This window comes from Falco peregrinus, chromosome 2, assembly GCF_023634155.1.
Source record: "Falco peregrinus isolate bFalPer1 chromosome 2, bFalPer1.pri, whole genome shotgun sequence".
NCBI lineage: Eukaryota > Metazoa > Chordata > Aves > Falconiformes > Falconidae > Falco > Falco peregrinus.
In genome coordinates, this window is record NC_073722.1 from 94,230,470 (window position 1) to 94,244,558 (window position 14,089).

The 14,089-nt window shown below is 47.3% G+C and overlaps 1 protein-coding gene across 3 annotated transcripts; it reads left to right on the forward strand.

Annotated features, from left to right (window-relative positions):
• Positions 1-24: 24 nt before the first annotated feature.
• Positions 25-12,994, forward strand: KCTD10 (potassium channel tetramerization domain containing 10). 3 transcript variants are annotated; one of them, XM_055797759.1, is made up of 7 exons: positions 25-154; positions 1,789-2,002; positions 6,499-6,668; positions 7,497-7,586; positions 8,279-8,331; positions 9,053-9,248; positions 9,840-12,994. In XM_055797759.1, exons 1-7 carry the CDS (start codon positions 152-154, stop codon positions 10,056-10,058), a joined length of 945 nt encoding a protein of 314 aa, XP_055653734.1. In that variant the 5' UTR covers positions 25-151; the 3' UTR covers positions 10,059-12,994. The 3 variants fall into 3 exon arrangements, with proteins under 3 accessions (XP_055653734.1, XP_055653735.1, XP_013153904.1); XM_055797760.1 differs by having other exon boundaries at positions 7,500-7,586; XM_013298450.3 differs by lacking the exon at positions 25-154 and adding an exon at positions 1,090-1,243.
• Positions 12,995-14,089: the final 1,095 nt, after the last annotated feature.

The window sequence follows — 14,089 nt, forward strand, 5'->3', positions numbered from 1 at the left end:
GCGCTGGGCCCGGCCCGGGGAGGCCGAGCGGGACAGCGGAAGGGTTTGGCAGCGCACCCGGGCGGGGGCGGAAGTGACGCCAGCGGGACGGAAGTTCCTCCCGCCCCGGCGCTCCCGCTCGCTTGGTCCGTGGGGCTGCGCGGCACCGTTCATGGTGAGGGGGGGCCGGGGCGCTGGGGGCGGCTGGGGGGGGCCTGGCCTGGCCCGTGGGGCTGGGGGGTCTGAGGGAGGCTGTGGGTAGCGGGGGCCTCGGGTGGGGGCCTTCGCGGGGAGCGGCGCGGGAGGGGGCGCCGGCCTTGTGCGGGGTGAGGTGAGGGAGGAGGTGGGGATGCGGCCCTCGGCGCGGGGTGCACGGGGAGGGGGGCCGGGGCGGGCTTTGGGGGCGTTCGGTCCCCGGAGGCGAGGTACTGGGAAGGGGGCGGAGGTTGCGGGGTGTGGGGGTGGTCCAGCCCCCAGGGTGGGGTGCTGAGGGAGCGGGGGGCAGGCACAGGGCTCCTGGGAGGGATTAGGCTCCCAGAAGTCGGGGTGCCAACGGTCTGGTTCTGATGTGGGGATGGTCTGGTCCTTAGCCAGAGGCCGGCATGTTGTGGAGAGGGCAGGTCAGGGGGGCTCGGGGTGCAGCCCCGGGGGGTGCCTTGGGGGTGGCAGGGTGCGGCCTGGTGCGCCGGGTCATACTGCAGGGCAGGACCCTGCTCTGGGACCCCGGGTTGGGCTCCGGGCCTGGCGGTGGGGTGTTTGGCTGCTGGAGGGATCCAGAGTGTGGAGCTGAGGCTGAGACTGGTGCCTTTGCACTCCGGAGAGCCCAGGGCCGGCTCCGTGGCAGAGGGCATGGTCCTCTGTGGCCATCTCTGCCTGATCCGCTGCCTCACCTTCTGAAACACAATGTGGACACGTAACTACAGCTCTGTTCAGATTTGCCATATGATAGTTCTGCTTTTCATGACAAGTGGAGCAAAAATCATTCAGTACAGGAGTCGGCCAGCGTTGTCTGGAAGTTGTAGGACTTGGGTCTGCCTGGATGGCAGAGCGATAATCATCCCGTCCTGTCACGTTTTGAGGCAAAACAGTTAACTGCAGAGATGCAGCTTGATTAAGGATTTGTTAGCTGCTCTCAGAGCATTTGCGGTGCTAAGCTTATATGTTCCTGTTACAGCGTGTGACCTTGTTAGCTGACTAATTAGGAGTTAGCTGACCAAATAGGAGTACGACTGGAGTCCACTTTGTCTGGGGACTGCGAGCAGAGGTAGTAGGGAATGTTAGACATTGGGGTTTGGTGTGCTGAGAAATGTGGGAGGGCAGGGAAGAGAGTGGGAAGTTTGTGTGTGCTCTCTGTAGAGCCTCATATGCTTTAAGGAAAAAAAAAAAAGCCTTAAGAAAATCTGTGGATAGTCTTCATTTTAACACGCAGGAATCATCTGCTCAAGCTCTGCGTATTGGGAATTGCCCAATTGCATACCAGATTACTGATGAAGTAAGAGCTTAAGCTTTAGAAGTTGTGAAAGAAATGAATGCAGTTTTGGTGGGAAAGTATTGGTTTTTGCAGTGTAAAAATACTGCTCAGCATTCACAGGGTTCTTTGCTGGTCTGGGTAGTTTATGTCACTGACAGAAAGAAGACACACTTAAACATCTAAAAGATTTGAGAACTTTACAAAGAGGCACAGAGGAGCCAAGGCTGGTAATGCCCAGCACATCTATGACTACTTCTGTGTAAAATAACCAATGGTAACACGAAGTGGGGTGTCATGCAGTGGAACTGCAAGTCTGACTGGTAATTCCTTGCTTTCAGGAAGAGATGTCGGGAGAAAGTGTGGTGAGCTCAGCAGTGCCGGCGGCTGCAACTCGCACAACCTCCTTCAAAGGGACGAGTCCGAGCTCCAAGTATGTCAAGCTGAACATCGGCGGTGCTCTCTACTACACCACCATGCAGACCCTGACCAAGCAGGACACCATGCTCAAGGCCATGTTCAGCGGCCGAATGGAAGTCCTCACGGATAGTGAAGGTAAGGGGCTGTTCCCCATGTCCCTTGCACTGGCTTCCTTTTCAGTGGAAATAGGGCAGAAGGGCTTGGAGAAAAATGTTAGAGAGCAGAGAGTGGCACCTGTATATATTTCTACATCTTATTAGTGTTAAAACTCATAGCTTGTACAGCTGAGAAAAGATGTGGAACAGAAGGCACATATGACTTCAACAGTTGAGTAAACAACAAAAAGGACAGTAAGGACTCCTAAGGCTTCCCATCCAGATAGCATGGGGGATCTTTTTCTTTTGAAATAGTAACACTAAAGCTCTAGAGCATATGGAAAATGGTCGGGCTAGTGATTGAGAAACTATGAGTCAGGACTTGCGTATTTACTTTGAAACTCAGAAGTCAGTTCCCTCATCTTGTTTTCTTACTTTAAGTATAAAATTTGCCCTGAACATAGGGGAAGGGTTTATGAGGTAAAAGCTGATATTTTGAAATGAAACTCTTTTCTTGTAAGAATGTTGATTGTTAGCTTCACTAAAACAGAACCAGTTGCAAAAATTTCAGAAAGTTTGCTATAGTATTACAATAAAAGGAGAGAATGAGTAAATAGGTCTCTCCACATTATTTAAAAATGTGTCTGGAAAGAAGGAATGTGCATTATGTCAAACTACAGTCTTCTAAAGGAGCAGCTCAAATACTTCCCTACCAGATACGTTGATTTTATCTTCTGCTGACATTCTATAAAACATTGTGATTAAATTAATAACATAGCTAAAAGGTGTTTGTGGTAACTACAGCTGGTAGCATAGTTTTGTATCGGCGCTCTCATTTGTGGGAGTGTCACTGAGTTTAATTGGAAGCACAGTTTTCTATATGCACTGACGTTTTGCCCATAACTATTTTATGGACTTGGGTATCCTGTCTTTAACAAGAGCTATTGCATCGCTGAGCCTAGAGGTACAAAACACCTCTTTTGGGACTGGTTAATTATTTTAAAATTTCCTTTGAACTTGCTGAAAGCATAGGAAATGTTGTATGTGGTTAGATGACTTGGACTTAGTTTTGAGTGCTTTAGAATACTCCGTGTTTAGAGGTCATGTGGAACAAGTGATGAATTTAGTAGGGCTTTTGTGGTAAGCTTTCTTGAGATAGGAGGAGGTGGATCTGGAAGAAAAAAATGTAACAAACACAACTTAATGATCTGAATATTCCTCTTTTAGCTACAAGTCCTTATATTTAAGCTGGAAAAGAAAGAGCTGCATTGTTCCAGGTGTTATACCATGCCTTTTTAAAGTTTCAGCTGCTGGAAAGCAGTAACATTGGCACTTTGGTTTGTGGGCTCCCTCGCAGGGATCTCTGCAGGTTGCATAAAAAAGCCAGCCTGTGGGTAAAATTGCAAAAACCCCCAAAACCATCAAATGGGAATCGGCACCCTTACTGGGAAGACTGGAGGGGTGTTCTAGTGGAAAGGTTTTGAACCAGTTCATTGACCTCTCCCCTTAACTTCAGGCGACTCCAGAAGTATCCTTCTGTCTCGCCCTAAAGCTGCTGTGTGTTTCACAATCGGAAATTCCAGATTAATTTTGGAAGCCCACCCTGGTGTGGTCTCGGGGCTTCCTCCGGGCATCCTGGGCAGGTACCGCAGCAGGGCTGGTATATCGCGTTCCTAAGGCTGAATCCATGTCAGCGCAGGTACGTTTTGCTGGAGAGCAGCTGGCAATATTACAGCAAATACAAGGCTAACTGGAGTTTAATCTGCTAAAATATCATGCTTGAGACATAAAATCACTAGTTTATTTTGCTGTGAATCCCACAGTGTCTGTGTGGGATTGTTCCGTTTAGCTGGTTTGTGTTTTAATAGGAATTCGATACTTCCTGTATGTTGTAACTGAGACACTCCCATTGCAGTAGTTCTTGCTTTATCTCCCCTTGCCTGGTGTGATGCTGGAAACTAGGACAATAGCATTATAGCTGTTAAAGGAAACTCTTTTTATCTGAAATTCTTCAAAATACTGCTAACTGGTCACACCCAAAATCTGGCACAAAACAAAGTGTTTCTTAGGAAAAGCCGCCAGACTTGAAGAGAAATTGGAAGGAGTAAAGTTTTTAAACAGTCTGTGGAATGTGTCACATGGGGTCCTCCTCTTTGTTTAGATGCATTCTTCTGACCCCAGCACCGGTCTCCCCAGCTCTTTCTCAAAGCTTAACAATTACGACATGCTGCTAGTTGGGCCGCAGGAGAACAAACTGGATGGAGTTCTCTGGTGGTGGGTGGCAGATGATTATTTTCAGCTTAGAGATTGTTCATGAACTGTAGCAAATCAGCATGTTTTGAAAGTGTTATTTTTATGTTAATGAGGAGATAGAAGGATGTGAGTTTTCCAGGTGCATCTGTTTCCAATTTTCTTTTCTGCAGTCTTTTCTGATATTTTTTTTTTCACCCCCTCACTCCCCACTGCTGTTAACCAGTTGATGGGGATGCATGTTTTTCATTCAGCTGCTAGTAAGACTGTTGAGCATCAGGCACTCTTCAGTGTCAGGCTACTGTTTCATCTGTCAAAGCTTGGTCAGAAAATGTAGTCTGCTTTAGTTTTGAGTGTTTGCGTGCTGTCCCTGAGATTTCTTGTAAAACAAAAGATTAGTTTCCTAGAAGTCAAATGTGTGTACATGCAGTTCCTGGGTTAGGTATTCCTGTCTCAGTAAATGGACCACGGGACATCTTTGTAACACTGCAATTAAAAAATAGCTTGAAAAGTCTATAGCTGGAACTCACTTCATAGGCTCTGCGCAGCCGTGACTGAGTGGCAGCAGGGTCGCTTTCCTGTGAGTCATCTCACTTTGGCTGTACACTTGGCTGCTTGGTTAAAACAGGAGGTTTTTTGAAAGCTGTTTTAGCAGTCACTTGTATTTTGCAATGCTGCTTGAAATATTTTCTCATCCCTCCCTTCCATGTGAAAACGAGCAATTCTGCTTTGGTTTCGCCATCTGTAAACAGAAAGTTGCAGCAGATTTTTACAGCCTACAGAGGGAATCACAGCAGCCATAATAACAAAGAAGTTTGGGGATCATAATTCTGCTCTCAGCCTGCCCTTTACTGCCTTACATCTTGGTGTACTCTAGTAAACTCTGTCAAAGGCTGCATTTGTGGAATATGGATGTCCTTGGTTATTACAGTGTCTTGTGCTCCCTCTTCTCTTGAAAATGGGAGATCTTGCTTTACATACCTCTGCATTGACAAATGGGCTGTTTTCCGCTCTGGGTGGATAGGTATGCTGTGTTCATTAGCTTGGGTCAGGTCTTTCGTTCTTTGATTTCTCTGTCTCTAGTGCTCCTGCCTCCAGCTTTCTAGTTTGTTATTACACTCTGTAAAATTACAATTGCGAGCACATGTTGTGTTTCATGTAGACAGGAGGGTAATGAGAGAGATAGAAAGCCTGTAGTGAACTGCTGGAGAGTGTCTCAGTTTTCCACGGAACAGCATGAAAGGGCTGTGTTCACTTTCCAAATTAAACCAAATGTTCAGACTTTAGTAGTAATTCCATTCATGCAGAACATACAGGGTCTGCTTTAACCTACTTTCCTTATTTGTCCAAAATATGACTCCTTCCCCACAAGCGTTTCCTTGCTGCATTCCTGAGCTGCAGCCTGTAAGAGTGGCCATCTGTTCATTTATGGAAACTCAAACCTCAGCATCGCTAGCATTTCTCAGGGTCCAGCCTGATTTCAGGCAACAGACTGGCAGCAAGAGGTGAAGCATGGATCCTTTCATCGCCAGCTAACTGGAAAGCATTTTGGTTTTAGCTCTGTTTTCTTTTCTTCACACCGTTGTCAGTACATAGTCGTTGCTTGTGAGCTCCAGGGCAGGGGGCTGTACATTACTTTCTGCTTACGCATGCTGTTGCTTCGTGCCTTTCAGCAGTTTAAGACATTATGCGAGTAACCACTTTGTTCTACCACATTAATGCACTTTGGGAATATACGGATTGAAACGGTGTTTGCCATGACACTGCCAAGTCTGTGCTGCCTTTCTCTTGCTGTGACCTTTTTGCACAATTGCTGGATCACATTGGTCCCCACATTGTGTTCAAGTACAGCAACCTTGAGATGTTCAAGTCTGGTTGGCTTTAGTAAACCGGCTGTAAGAAACAGCTACAGGTGTATGTAACAGGGCCCTAAGAGAGAAGGCAAGAAAATAACTTATCAGGACACAGAGTAGAGGGAGAACCGAGCTGGCTGGCTTGAGAATGACAAGTAGTCATTCCTCTGTTGCAGTTAATCATTTGTCAGTAACTGGGGAGCTGTGAGAAACAAGTGAGCTTCCTGCCGTACTCCCTTATACTCTGTGCTTGAAACATAGGAGGTGATAAATTCCCTGTGCTTTCTGCTGCTCTGCTCACCAGCTCAAGCAAGGAACTGGAGTTCGTCTCTCTTAGCAGGAACCTGCTTGGTACCACAGTCCCAGGGTGGTGTCAAGGCCTTTTCCACATTTGCCTCTGCTTCTTCTGTACTCTGGTCTTCCCTGTCCCTAGGTTGGATCCTGATTGACCGCTGTGGAAAACATTTTGGGACAATACTGAACTACCTGCGTGATGGGGCTGTGCCGCTCCCCGAGAGCCGCAGGGAGATAGAAGAGTTGTTGGCTGAAGCAAAGTACTACCTTGTCCAGGGGCTGGTGGACGAGTGCCAGGCAGCCTTGCAGGTAGGTCACAGTGCTAAGGAGCAGTCAGGTTAATTACTCTGGCTGCAATGACAGGTCAAGAAGAGGCGCGACTGTTGTGGGTGGGAAGCAGCATCTGGGCAGAGCAAGATTTTCTGATGGTCTCCACTTGGTGCCTTTTTGAGGCTGGGATGGAATTGAAATACTTGCTGTCATTGATCTGGAGTCTGGTCACAGCCAGGAAAACATGCTGAGTCGTTCTCAACATTTAGTGCTACCTTGTTACAGTGAGGGATAAACAGTTGCTTGGTTTCCCTCTGCTGACTCCTGGGAGTGCGCAAGGAGCTGCAACCTGGCTGCTCTGCACTTTCTTCACTTTCATCAGGGTCTTACGTGGTGAAATAGTATGTCATCAGTGTGAGCTCTGAGACAGAAGTTAGTTCTTCCCACATCAACCAAAATGGGGTAGGTCCTTTTGCCAGACCAGAGCAGCTTCTTGTATCCACAGGTTGCTGGGAGTCCAGTTTTGTTCTTCATTTTCCTCTGAGGTGCTCATCTTAGGTTTGAAGCCACTGTTACTGGTGTCCTGTCTGGAGTGAAGCCACATTCCAGATCCTGCCATTTAGATAGGTACCTAACATTCAGTCCCTGTGTTTGCAGAGTGGTAGAGAGCAGAAATGAACATCTCAGGTGGTCCCAGAGGAATGCTGCCTGGTACCTGGAGTGCCAGCCTGGTTCAGAGCATGGAGCAGTAATGGCCACTCAGTGCACACTGAACTCTTCAGCATAGATTACGCAGGATCTTCCCAGTTGCTGTGAGTGTGCCCTAAGGTCTACTTACATTCAGCTGCTGTTTGATTCTTGTTTCAGCAGAACAAAGATGCATATGAACCGTTCTGCAAGGTACCAGTCATCACATCTTCCAAAGAAGAGCAAAAACTTATAGCCACTTCTAACAAGGTAACAGAGGCCGGGCTGTGACGTGGCTTGGGCGGGTGCTGGCCTGCTGCCCAGGGCTTGCATGGGACCTTGACCAAGTATTAATGGTCTTTAGCTTTCAGCGATGGGCTTACCATGAAATACATGCCCTGCAACTGGTGAGCTACAAAGCAGTGTAAATCTACAGCAGACTAAACATTTCTTCCGAATTAAAAGCCAGTTGTTGCTCAGGCTGGGCCTGGCCGTGTATTTCTCCATGTAAGGTTTTCAAATAGAGGGTGTAGGCAGCAGCAGGCTGATAGAGCAGATCCTCAGGGCTGTTAGATCTTCCATGTATTTTGTTCACTCTGATTATTAATGACAGATGCTTTCTTTAGCTAATCAGTGAGTCCTGCTTCTGGAAGCTTGCTTGCTGTGACAGGTAGAGGGGAGAATGCTGGTAATAATGATTAGTCCTGGCAAAAAGGCAGGGGGTGGGTGAGAATAGATGATGATCTAGTCACAGGCAGGGTCAGAGGAGATTGCAGCCCCATTGCTAACCCATGCACCACAGTTTTGTAGCAACAACAGACAGAAACAACAAAATCCTGCTAGGCTTGGGCCTGGTGGTGTCGTGTCATGTTGCAGTTTCTCTGCTGTGGTGTCTTGGACTGAGCTGAGATTCCAGCCCTTACTATACTTCCTGTAACTGATACGCGGTTTGTTTTTTACAGCCAGCAGTGAAGCTGCTATATAACAGAAGCAACAACAAATATTCCTACACTAGGTAAGTGACTTCAGCTGGAGTTCTTTGAAGCTTTTTCATAGCCTAAAATCCATGGTAAGAATTTGCTTTTTCTTTGCTCAGAATCAGTGACAGATTGGTGTTGGCATGTACTCAGTTTTTTTCCCAATTAATTTCAAACTTTAGTCAGAAAGCCTACTGTCATCAATGGAGGGCTAAGCATGTGCTATTTCTGTGCCAGAGGAGTTCCTGTAATACTGAAGTGCAGCTGGCAGAGGCTCCTGGCCAACTGCTAGCTTTCATTCCCTATGGGCTAGAGCACATCAGTTGAAGATAGGAAGCCTTCCTTGGTGCAGTGTTCTCAATAAGTGGTCTGGGACCTTGTCCTCCCTTCCTTATGTCTATGTATATGTTTCATGACATAATGCTATTTCCATCCAGCTGGTGCTGAGCTTGACCTTAGGAATGGTTTTATTTGGGTGATAGCATTTTGTACACAAATGCAATGGCCTTGGACAGTATTATTCACAATACTGTTGATGTATTACTGCTTCTTCAGCAGCAGGTTTTCCTCCTTGTACTAGTCAAATGAATTATCCACTGCAGACCTGGATAACAACCGTAAACACTGCTTTGGTAGAGACACAGTAAGTCAAAGGAAGCTGCACGTATGGGTCTGTAAATACTCAGTGCCTGAACCCCCCTTCTGCTGTGTGTGCTGTCTTAATTACCCTAATGTGACTGCTGCCTCCATCTCTCACAGCAACTCTGACGACAACATGCTGAAGAACATTGAGCTATTTGATAAGCTTTCCTTGAGGTTTAATGGGAGAGTGCTCTTTATAAAAGATGTGATTGGAGATGAGATCTGCTGCTGGTCTTTTTACGGGCAGGGGCGGAAGATTGCCGAAGTCTGTTGCACTTCCATTGTTTACGCTACTGAGAAAAAACAGACAAAGGTAGGAGTAAACCCCTGAATGCTTCCAGCAACAGGCCCAGCTGCTGGCAGACCGGCATCCTGACATCTGTTCCGTTTTGAACACTTCTTTCATTGTTTAGCATCTCTGTGGAATAATCAATGCCATTCAAAGTGGGGCTCATCCTGTGGGTTTGTTAGGGCGGGGGCTGCTTGGCTGTGGCACTTAACATAGGGCAATTGTGGTATTTCATAATGCAAGTTCAGTCCAATTCTTTATCTTTAGACAAACTTGTGCCTTTAACAGCGTTTGGTTTACATCCCCGTGTAAAGACAGATCTTGGTGAGCAGTGGGGTGCCTTCCCTGTGCCACCTTTCCTTCTCCAGGAGAAATCTGAGCCTGCCCTGTGGGCAGGCCAGCTCAGAAAAAAAAAGCCACCCTGGTTGCTGGGTCTCAAAAGCGGAAAGCAAATAATAGAACAGAAACGATTGTGCTATAAAGGATTTTTATGGCTAGAGTGCAATTAAAAAAATTTAAAAATTGGAAAGGTATCAAGAATTAAAAATGAGGTAACCTGGTGCCTGCAGTGACTGGCAGTAGGCAAGAGTGACCTTCTCTTTCTTGGGTGGGCAGGTGGAGTTCCCAGAAGCCCGCATTTACGAGGAGACACTGAACATTCTGCTGTACGAGTCCCAGGATGGGAGAGGACCTGACAACGCACTCTTGGAAGCCACAGGAGGGGCAGCTGGCCGCTCCCATCACTTAGATGAAGATGAGGAGCGAGAGCGCATCGAACGTGTGCGGAGAATTCATATTAAACGTCCAGATGACAGGGCCCATCTGCATCAGTGAGCCGAGCGACAGCCGCAGAGTCACAGCTCTGCTTGGAAGGTGCTGCCCTTCGTCTGACCCATTACCTGCAGCAGAGGACCAGGCGGTTTAACTTCTGTTCAGCAAAGTCTGTAAATTACGTTTTGTAACAAACTAGATTATTTGGGGTATTTAAATGCAGTAGTTCTAGGACAAGAATAAATAAGGTTACTGGGCATATGATAGATAATGTAAGGACCTATTGAGCATCTGGAGAAATGCCCTGAATTTTTAGCACTCTCGTTTTTGGTATTTTGTGGCTAGGGAGGAAGAGGGCTGGCTTCCTTTGGCTTTAGTAATTATCCTGCACTTTAAAAACAAAACAAAAAACAAACAAACAAAAAGGTCAGTCAGCCATATACCTTCCCTCCGGGCACTCCTTGACCCTGACTCCTCCTAGGCGTTCAGGCGTGGGAGAAATGCGTTGATCTAACCACACCAGCGCTATGCAGAGCTGCCTTTCTCCCAGGCCTGTAGGTGGTAGAGTTGGTAGCTCAGGGTTGCCTTGGTGTGACTCCTGGAAGGACAAATGACACATGCTGACTGGATTCCTGTAGTGCTGGGAGGCAGAGGGAGCCCTCTTGAAGCGGTGGGAGGGAGCTGGTGGGAGGGAGCTGGGGGAGCTGCGTGGGCTTGGCTGGCTGTGGCTCCCTGCAGCTTTTGGGACCTGCTCTGCAAAGAGTTCAGCGGAGCTTCTACAGCAGTGGACTGTGGAGACCCACCCCTGCTTTATCCATACAGTTCGAGGGTGGAAGACGTTAAAATTCCTCCAAAAGGAGGATCAGGAGTAAATTGTACGCGATTGCTTTTCCTTAGGGTGGTGTTGCTACCCGGTAGCTCTCAGAACTTCTGCCTGACCCTGGATCTCAGCTGGGGAGTTTATTTCCATCAGATCACAGGTCAGTAAGCTGTGCTTTCTTTACTACAGGTAAAGCAGTAGTCATAACGGGTTCAAACACTCTGTGCCAGCCTAGCCTAGGTAGGAGGCCAGCAGCCGTAGTTCAGTTCTGTAACTGATACAGGAGCATCGTCTTGCTTTGAGCAAGGGCAGTGTGAGTACCATGGGGAAGAGGAGTAGACAGTGGCCCAGAGGCAGTTATTCCTTGCTTGACTCTATCCTGAGTGTATTCCAAGTCTTTTCAGAAATGGCAGCTGTGTGTGAAAGGACAGAGCTAAAATGTTGTGTAGAGAAGACCTCTGTAGTCTAGTTTTCTAAGAGTAGTTTTCTATTATAAATGAATATTTTATCTACCTCCTCATCTCTTGTTGCCTGTTGTGGAGTCAAGTAACAATTATAGTGGAAGATGGTGTGTTATTCAATAGGACTGGATGCTAAAGGATAATGAGCAGAGCCACAGGTGTAATGGTTAATGTAACAAATACTGAGAGGGAGAGAAACCCAACGTAGGAAGTCTTAAACTTGCAGTCAGGCTGGCACCTTGGCAGACACCACAGAGTACTTTGGCCTATTCTAGCAGGTTTTTGACCTTTCATCCGGAATATCTGGCCTTAATGACTGGACATCTGACACAGAGCAGCTGCTCTGTGTTCCTGGTCCTCAGTGAGGTGGTTTTTTGCTTTTGCTCAACTTCCTGCTGCAAGGATTCCTTCTCCTGGCTCAGGGCTGCTAATGGCATGTTAACATTTTAAAAACCAAAGGTGTTGCCAGCATCACCAGCTTTGTGACTCCGATGCTTCTATTTCAAATAGCAGTTACATCCCAAACTACATTTAGCTTGTTTGTAAGGCTAAAATAAAGCATTGTTGGTTCAGTGTTGCAATTTTAGATCATCAAGTAAAGCTAAAAAGATTTCAAAGTTAGGCTGAGGTAATCTTTCTAGTAACCAAAGACTTATTCTAAGTTACAGACTGCTGCTGTCTGTGGCAGATTTGGTTGTTGTACCTGTCTCCTCCACTCATTCTTCTTCAGCTACTGATTTCTAAGAGCTCAACAGTGAACAGTTATGCTGTAGTTCAGCAGCCTCGGCTATGCCCTGACAGGTGTGGGCTTCTGTTTTAAGCTGTGCTTAAACATGTTTGTGAGAAGCCCGTAGTGCAGATTGTTGCGAAGGTCCCAGTGCCTCTCCCTTCTTACCTTCCTGATGCGATAAGCTGGGGAGTGTGGACAGAAAGCCCTCTGAATTGCTCTGCTGCTGCAGCACAGTGTACTTTGACACTTTTGGCACGTTACTGGGCTGTTTTATGGGTTTCTGAGCGTCTGTAGCAGACCTGCTGCCCTTGAAAAGGGGTCTGGGCTCCGTGCTACAGCAAAGCCATTTGAGCTTCCATCTCTCAGCGGCCCTGCTGTGCTGCTGCCAGGCGTCAGGTGAAAGGAAACACCAGCCGATTGCTGTAGAACAGGTCAATAGTCCTGCAGCAAACCCTGCTCGCTTCGTTAACGCTAGAGAGCTGGCTCTGTCCTGTGAGAGAGGAGGGACAGGCCACCTCCGTCCTCAGCTGTGCTGAGCTCCCCGCTTTCCCCGTACAGTGCAGGGGAGACTCCAGCAACCCAGCACTGGCTGCTCAAAATCCAGTCACGTCCTGTGGTGCAGGTGCAGGAGCAGGTTCAGCTCCGGGAGGTGACACGTGTTGACACCAGTGCTAAGCACCTGACAGATCGCATCTATGTGATTAACTTCTCTGTAAATAGATTCTTAACTGGCTTCAGGATTTCCTCTTTCAGGTTTTGCAAACTAAGTTCTTAAAAACCAGGGGATGATTATTTTTAATCTTTGTACAGCGGTTTATATAGCTATTGATTTAGTAAGTCACTCCAGGAGAGTTTTGAGTAAGTTTCAGTTTTGTTACTGCATTTATAGGCAGACTCTGCCTTAACACACTCCTGACTTAACCCTCTGCGTGCTGTAGTTGTGTAGTAAAGTTGTACTGCTGTTGTATTAAATGTCCTTTACCTACTGGCCACTTGTCCTTGGTCTGTGGAGAGACTTTGTTAATGCCATTGCACAAATGCTCTCAGCTCTCGAGCCTTTTTATGGTAAGTGGTTTTGCCTCTACAGCTTCCAGGTGAAGGTGGGGTACAGGGCAGCTGTCCTGGTCACAAGCAGCTCTTTAGATTATCTGGTACTGTCTTGCATTAACGGGGAGTGCAGACCTGTCCAGTTCCATTCTCTGGCACCCCACGACAAACACTAACAGTGACAGTACAGCAGAGCAGAGCTGACTAACTTACTCGTGGAAGTGGTTTTGTCCATCAGCATAATGTACAAAAGCTGGACTAAAAATCTGCAGCTTGTAATACAGTTAGGGCTGTGTGGGGGAGGCAAGAGTGACCACCCACCCCTGGCCTAAAGGTGTTTTAACAGGTCAGGGTGTTTACTTCTGCCTGGATGAGTACAGTTGTGGCACCAAAGCAGCTACTCTTGTATTTACACAAGGCAGGCTTTGGGTCCTACCCCAGGCTCCACCTTAGAGCAAAGGGTAGGTAGAACCTTTCAGTCTTAATGGAGTCGTTCCATTTCATGGACAATAGCAGCAAATTCATCTGTGTTCTGTACAATCATTCCCTCCCACTTTATAATCATGCACAAAAAAAAAGCTTAAGCTGGATTTCAGTGTACGGTTGGTGTTTGCAATATGTACTTTTTTAAAAAAAATGTAACACAATAAATTAGATATTTCATATTTACATGCGAGCCATTTTATTACTTGTTTCGAAGCATGCTGTCCTCGTGGTCCATGGAGCTGGAAGGAACTTTTAGGAAGAAGTACCAGGCATCATCCCTTACCTCCCTGGGTGTTAAGTTTTACCTCCTGGCACTGCTCACGGCAGAGGCACCGGGGTCTGGCTCGGGGGCCTCTGTAGACCCCAGGATTTAAAGGCAGCAAGTCAAGGATCAAGTCTAGGATTCAGCCTAGCCAGAAGCAAGCTGCAGCGGGAGCTACAAACGTTTGCCTCAACATGAGGCAGCAGAGTAAGTGCTGTGAACAGTGTCCAGGCAGGAGGCAGCAGAGAATGCCTGCCTTCCCCCCCTGCCCTCCCCAGCTGCAGGGGG

What these genes read in the sequence shown, in the direction of transcription:
- KCTD10 (XM_055797759.1), top strand. An exon ending in AGTCCTCACGGATAGTGAAG is followed by an intron (nt 2,003 to 6,498) that starts GTAAGGGGCTGT and finishes CCCTGTCCCTAG; the next exon opens with GTTGGATCCTGATTGACCGC. An exon ending in CTGAGAAAAAACAGACAAAG is followed by an intron (nt 9,249 to 9,839) that starts GTAGGAGTAAAC and finishes TTGGGTGGGCAG; the next exon opens with GTGGAGTTCCCAGAAGCCCG.